Below are 6,779 nucleotides of genomic sequence, written 5' to 3'. Positions count from 1 at the left end.
TCACAAACACCAGCAATGGGTGAAAACGAAGAATCCTCTGTGGATCCTCATTTGAAACACATTAAAAACCAAAAGCTAATGTTTGAAAGCGAAATTGAATCCTGCATCGAATTTGTTGTTTCAGGAATCGATTCCGGGGAGGACACGGAAACTCTAGAAGAAACATTGAGCGAAATTAAAGAGCTGCAAGAGAAACTCGACAACTCCGTTCAAGAGCTTTTGGACATCTCACCATCAGAAGACGCAGATACGCTCTGTTTTCAACTTAGCAAACTAAAATTCAAGATTCGAAAAACAACCGCTGCCCTCCGCAAACACAAAAAAGAAACTCAAAGCGCAGAAGTAAGCAATGTTTCATCAGGCAACTTAAGGGTAACATTTGATAGTAGCAGCAGTAACCCAACCATTCTTAACACTAACAGGACCTCTACAAATTTCTCAGCTCCCGCTGGGAACGAAGTGTCAGGTCAACTTTTTTCGTCGGACTCTGCAGCGCCCGCTAGCTCAGTTCAATCCAATTCCATTTCGCCGCCGGCTAATATGGAATCCAATATTGGTTTCTCAACGGCTACTTCATCTGGAAATCCTGTTCACATTGCCTTGTCTTCGGAACCGTTTCTTGCTAATTCAAACAGTAGTTCAGTCAACCAGGACACATCATTTCACGTTTCGAACAGCAATCCATCATGGAGATTCCTTTCCAATCAACAATTCTCAGATCCGTTGGCGTCCGCTACACTTGGCTCTGCTTCATATCAGAACCCCATCTCCATGTCCACTTGTTTCCAGAAATCTGTACCCAAGTTGCAGGCAACAAAATTTGATGGCAACCCACTCGACTGGATGAAGTGGTTCAGCATTTTTCAAGCCACAATAGATCGATCGCCTATGTCATTATCAGAAAAGATGATACATCTTCAATCGCTATTAACTGGAGAAGCAAAGCATTTAATAGATGGATACGTCTGCAACTGTAGTCTGTATGTCCCAGCGTTGAATCGTCTTGAGGAACACTTCGGAAACCCAAACCGGATAGTAAATGCCTTTCTTGATAAACTCTCGCAGTTCAAACCACCTAATCTGACTGTCCCTGAAAGTTATACCCAATTTTCAGCCTTTCTCTTGACCCTAGTGGATACATTTCAACAACTTGGATTCAATCACGACATCCATTCTACTACAAATCTCAATCAGGCATTAAATAAACTTCCGACACCAGTCCGCCTGGACTGGAACAAGTATGCCCTCGAAAAATTTTCACTCCAGCCGTCTCTTAAAGACCTTTCTGATTGGTTATCAATCTACGCAAAGGCTTGTAGAGATTGGCCAGCGCCAATTTCCATAACACGACCCAGCCATGGAAGATGAAACTCTGCCCATAAACCAAGGATTCAGAAAACTCAAAGTCCCTTGCCCTCATCTACGAGAACGACAAGCAATGGTCAACAAGATGGCTCCTTTTCAGACGGTAACAAACAAGCCCCCTCCAGAACTGTTGTTTGCCCCAGTAATGAGACCTGTCAATATCTCTACAAATGTTCTCATTTCCAAACCCTCTCTCCTTTCGATCGGAGAGAACATGTCAAAAACTTAAAACTTTGCTTCAACTGCTTTGGCAGTCATCATGTTCAACATTGCAATTCAAAAAATGTTTGTCGAACTGGCAATTGTGGCCGAAAGCATCATATTCTGCTCCATGAGAGCTTTGGAGACAATAATCAGAGTGAAGCCGCCATCGGCCGTTAAATCCGTTCAATTACATGGAACAGGACAAGTAGTCCTTGTTCCGGTTGAACTTTCCAATGGTGTAAAAACTCTTGATACTTATGCGTATCCAGACAACGGAAGTTGTCAAAGCTTGCTGCTTACATCTGCAGCATCAGAATTGGAGATTGACATGAATACAGTCGCTAAAATGCCTATCAGTGGCTACCATACAACTAGAGAAATAGACTGTTCTCAAGTTTCTGTCCAAATCAAGCCATACAGATCTCAGAATAGCTCAGTTGTTTCAATCGATGTGCTAGCATTACCAGATCTCAATATGACACCAGTTAAAACCAGTGAGCTGAACAAACTTTGTAGTAAGTTTGATCACCTTAAACACATCACGTTTCCAAATGTCAAACAAAATCAAGTGTGTATAATCGTTGGAATTGATAACCTTGAACTAATCCACTACAATGAGATAGTTAAAGGCCCGAAAAACACACCTTGGGCTGTCAAGACACCATTAGGTTGGACCTGTGCCGGAAAGATCAACATAATTGCAGATGAGCAAAATCCAGTTCTCAAAACCCAAATTTGTTCCCATGGCCAATTGGACAACGAACTTTTCACTAAAGTTCAAGATTGGATGAAGATCGAAAATTATGGCATTGCATCCAAGAAAAAAGCACTGTCCAAGAACGATGAAAAGGCTTTGGAAATTTTACAATCCACAACCAGATTCAAGGATGATCATTACGAAGTTGGTCTCTTGTGGAAAGAGAACGCAAAATTGCCGAATAACAGATGGCTCGCTGAGAAACAGTTGAAGCAGCTAAAAGCAAAGCTTTCCACAAAGCCAGTATTAAGAGAAAAATATGAAGAGACTTTGCAAAAGGACTTGCAAAACGGATATGCTGTAAAAATTGATACTTGTACCGACAACACAAAGTCAGTTTCTTATCTACCTCATCATCCGGCCTCAAACAAAAATAAGCCCGGAAAAATTCGACGGGTGACGAACGCATCCAGCATCTTTCAAGGCCAATCTCTCAACTCAAATCTGTTGAAAGGCCCGGACTTGCTCAGCAATCTTGTTGGGATTATTTTGCGTTTCAGAGAAAGTCATATCGCAATATCCGCTGACATTGAGCAAATGTTTATGCAAGTCAAAGTTGCTCCTTCAGACCGTTCATATCTTAGTTTCTTGTGGGATCACAACGGCAAAATAGAAGAATATGAATACACTAGCCACATATTTGGTGCAACGTCATCACCTTGCATTGCATCGTACGCTCTACGTCGCTCTGCAATAGATAATCAGAAACATTTTCCTGAGGTTTCCCATATTGTTGAACGCAATATCTACATGGACGATTTGTATATTTCCACTGACGACGTTGAAAAAGCTGTAAACATAATGAGCAGCACTAAAGCTTGCCTGTCTCTTGGGGGTTTTAACCTCACCAAGTGGAATTCTAATTCGGCTGCGTTTTTGCAACAAGTCAGTAGGGATCAACTTTTAAACACAAACGAAGCTTCACCTCAAATTCAAAAGGTCCTCGGATTACCGTGGAATGCAAAAACAGACACTTATGTAATCGAGAAGAAACTTTTCAACACTATGGTAACCCAAAGAAAACTTCTGCGGTTTGTCGCATCCATTTTTAACCCCCTAGGTTTTATAGCACCGCTCACAATCCGAGTTCGTAAAAGTCTACAGGCCGCCTGGAATCATGGACCAAAATGTGACAAACCATTGGACCTCAATGAATTTGCAGATCTAACTCAGCTGCAAAACGAACTACGTGAATTCCGCGAAATTTCAATACCTCGCTGTTTATTCATTAACAAAGCAATAAAGGAAACAGCTCTCCATACATTCTCAGACGCGTCGGAGTATGCACTCTCAGCAGTTTCGTATCTTAGGATTGAATACGTTGATGAAACCGTTCAAGTGAAATTCATCATGGGAAAAGCCCGCGTAGCTCCAATCAAAAGAATGACAATTCCAAATCTCGAGTTGCAAGCCGCCGTCTACGCAGCTCTGCTCGCACAATTCGTGACAGAAGAGCACGACATTCACATTATTGAAAAAGTTTTCTGGTCCGATAGTACCACAGTTCTTTATTGGCTCAGAACCCCAGAGATACGTCATCGCTTATTTGTTGCTAACAGGTTGGCGAAGATACTTGATGTATCAACAGCACATGACTGGAATTACATCACCTCAGCTGACAATCCAGCAGATGATGGCTCAAGAGGCTATGAAGTTAAACAGTTGAACTGCAGTTCTCGATGGCTCAACGGTCCTTCCTTTCTACAGTTACCAAAAAGTGACTGGCCAAGTCAGGACATCTTGAAAGCACGAAATTCAATTGTTCTCATCGTTCATGCGTTGCAAACCGATCTGCACTCAGCAATTCAATGTCCCATCAACATTGCACGCTTCAGCAATTGGAATCGTCTGGTTAGAGTTGCAGCATACTGCTTCTTCTTCCTCGATCGCTTGAAAAAACAGAGCAGTAGCTTATCGCTCGCACATCACACACTGGCTTACAAGTACCTCATCGGCGTTGCTCAAAGTCAGAACTTTGGAATTGAGATTTTGTCTTTACAAAAAGGCAAGGAGATACTTTCGTCGAGCCCTCTAAAGACACTGTCCTTTTGTTAACGGAAAAAATGAACTCCGCGCCAAAGGTCGGCTGTCTAAGGCAATGGTCTTAGAAACTGCTCGCCATCCGTTAATTTTAGACGGGGTTAACCCAATCGTTAAGCTCCTCATCAAAAACACTCACGTGGTGAAAAGTCACTCTGGTGTTGAACAAACACGTTCCTCTCTAATGGAATACTATTGGATTCTGAAATGCCGAGCTGTCGTTAGACAAACAATACGTCAGTGCATTCCCTGCCGAAGAATGGCTCAAGAAATTAGTCCACCTCAGATGTCAGATCTGCCCAGTGAACGTTTATCGCTACAAAATCACTTTGCGTTTGCCACAACAGGCCTGGACTTCATAGGTCCTTTTCCTATAAAACAGTGTGGTAAATTTGCTACCCGTTATATCCTTCTATTTTCATGCTTAGTTGTAAGAGCTGTTCATTTGGAAGTTTCTGAAAGTCTTTCTACAGATTCTACAATGAGTTGCATCCGCAGATTCATTAGCCGCCGCGGAAAACCAAAAATATTTTATTCTGACAGCGGAAAATCTTTTGTCGGCTCTTGTTCCGAATTGAGAAAAGGAATAGAAGCTCTCAGATCCTCGCGAGAATTTGCATCTAAGCTCCACATCTTAGACGTAGATATCAATTGGAAATTTAACCCCCCTCTGGCTCCGCATTTTGGCGGCAGCTGGGAAAGATTAGTTCAAGTTTTCAAGCTCTCCCTCTACAAAGTCATTGGCTCAAGAACGCTAACAGACGAAACGCTGTCGACATTCAATTGTGAAATTGAGTCCAACATGAATTCGCGACCATTGACGAATGTTTCTAGCGATATAAACGATGCACTCCCTTTAACGCCAAATCATTTCATTTTGGGTAGACCCTCAATCAATCTCCCTTCAGGAGTCTTCTCTCAAAGCAAAGTAGCAGTTACTAAATCTTGGAAAACATCACAAATTCTAGCCTAACATTTTTGGAACCGATTTATTAGAGAGTATCTCCCTAACCAGCAGAAACGCTCTAAATGGCATAAAGTAAATCAGAATTTAAAAGTTCACGACTTAGTCTGGATTTTGGAAGATTTCACACCTCGTGGTCTCTGGCCTCTAGCAAAGGTAATTGAAGTGTATCCAGGCTCGGATAAAGTAGTTCGTTCAGTCAAAATAAAGACTGCATACGGTGAAAAGATCCGCCCCGTTCTCAAGCTAAGTAAAATTTACAATTTACTTTGCTGAGTAAATTACATTAACATTCAACGGACAAATTCACATCATTTTAGCACTCAGCTTCCATAAATTCCTCCTGCAGAATTCTACACTATCGTTAATGTGCAGTCACATCACTTACTTGTCGATCAACATACGATTTAAAAAATCCAGTACGTTAAAAGGTCCGTCACTCTTGAGTGGTTATAGTTAGGTACAGGTAGGTACAAGCCGCAACAGGTAGTAATCTGGGTTTTTTTTTGCGCTGTGTAGAAAGTTGCTACACCGCAGCAACCTCCGCTTTAGCCTTTTCCGCTTGTGTCGCAATTTTTGGGTATTACAATTTTTGCCTTTACCCGCTCCGTCATTTGGAAACGCCGATTTTGAAAATCATTTGCTTTGTTATCTCTTGTAACCATCTTTTTCTTCCCTCAGTTATTTTATCGGAATTATTTATTGGCTACAAAGTTTTTACCTAACAAAGCATCGTCTTTACGGAAGCCGACTATTCTTTGCAACCCTGCAAATGGGGCCGGCGATGTCATCAACATTGATGCCCAGTGGATTATTTGCCATATGTGCACTATTTACCATCTGTGCCCGATACTGATTCGACATGGTTAAGAAAAGTCATTCAAGTATTCAGCCATAACAACATCAGAAATCGTGAAGAACAGTCAATTTAACAAAAACTAGAAACTGGAAACTGATTAATTTATACTAAACAAATGTAATCCTTTATTAATTCAATAATCAAATAAATCTCACAAAGTTCCTAAGGCGGCCAGCGTAACAATTCCCGAGGACATCATTTTTGTCTCTAATGATTTCTATCGGAATATCTATCGAATTTGATGATCTATTTCATATTTTAGACTTAATGCTTTCATGTGATTCTATGAGTGATTTAAAAAGCCATCTTATTAGCCAAAAACTTGCTGTATTCGACCGATCTCTGAGCTTTTCGAATTATCTATCTGTACGTTTAAATACTATTTTAAAGCTTCAGCGTTATTTCCAGCGAGTTCTCAAAGTGGAAAACTACCCTATTCGATTCAGGATGTCAATCTTGCAAGATCTTGAAAGATTAACAATATTTTGCAAGATTTTCTTGCAAGATTAACAGCCTCTTGTAAGAACTTGCACAATTAACAACAAAACTGACGACATTTTATTGCTTCTTAAGCTTCCCTAAACAAGCAA

General features: G+C 41.0%; 2 protein-coding genes across 2 annotated transcripts; both read left to right on the top strand.

The window, feature by feature from the left end:
- The first annotated feature begins 3,127 nt into the window (after positions 1–3,127).
- LOC142352889 (uncharacterized) lies at positions 3,128–4,381 on the top strand. The gene has a single exon (XM_075405044.1). The coding sequence runs from the start codon at positions 3,128–3,130 to the stop codon at positions 4,379–4,381; it is 1,254 nt and encodes a 417-aa protein (XP_075261159.1).
- Positions 4,382–4,424: 43 nt separating this feature from the next.
- Positions 4,425–5,339, top strand: LOC142352888 (uncharacterized). The gene has a single exon (XM_075405043.1). The coding sequence runs from the start codon at positions 4,425–4,427 to the stop codon at positions 5,337–5,339; it is 915 nt and encodes a 304-aa protein (XP_075261158.1).
- Positions 5,340–6,779: the final 1,440 nt, after the last annotated feature.

This window comes from Convolutriloba macropyga, chromosome 14 (assembly GCF_964194025.1).
Source record: "Convolutriloba macropyga chromosome 14, txConMacr16.3, whole genome shotgun sequence".
NCBI lineage: Eukaryota > Metazoa > Xenacoelomorpha > Acoela > Convolutidae > Convolutriloba > Convolutriloba macropyga.
Note: the sequence above shows the minus strand (reverse complement) of the source record. Positions and strands in the feature narration are given on the sequence as shown.

Excerpts from the sequence above, each read along its gene's own strand:
- LOC142352889 (XM_075405044.1), top strand. The coding sequence starts at position 3,128 with ATGAGCAGCACTAAAGCTTGCCTGTCTCTTGGGGGTTTTAACCTCACC.
- LOC142352888 (XM_075405043.1), top strand. The coding sequence starts at position 4,425 with ATGGTCTTAGAAACTGCTCGCCATCCGTTAATTTTAGACGGGGTTAAC.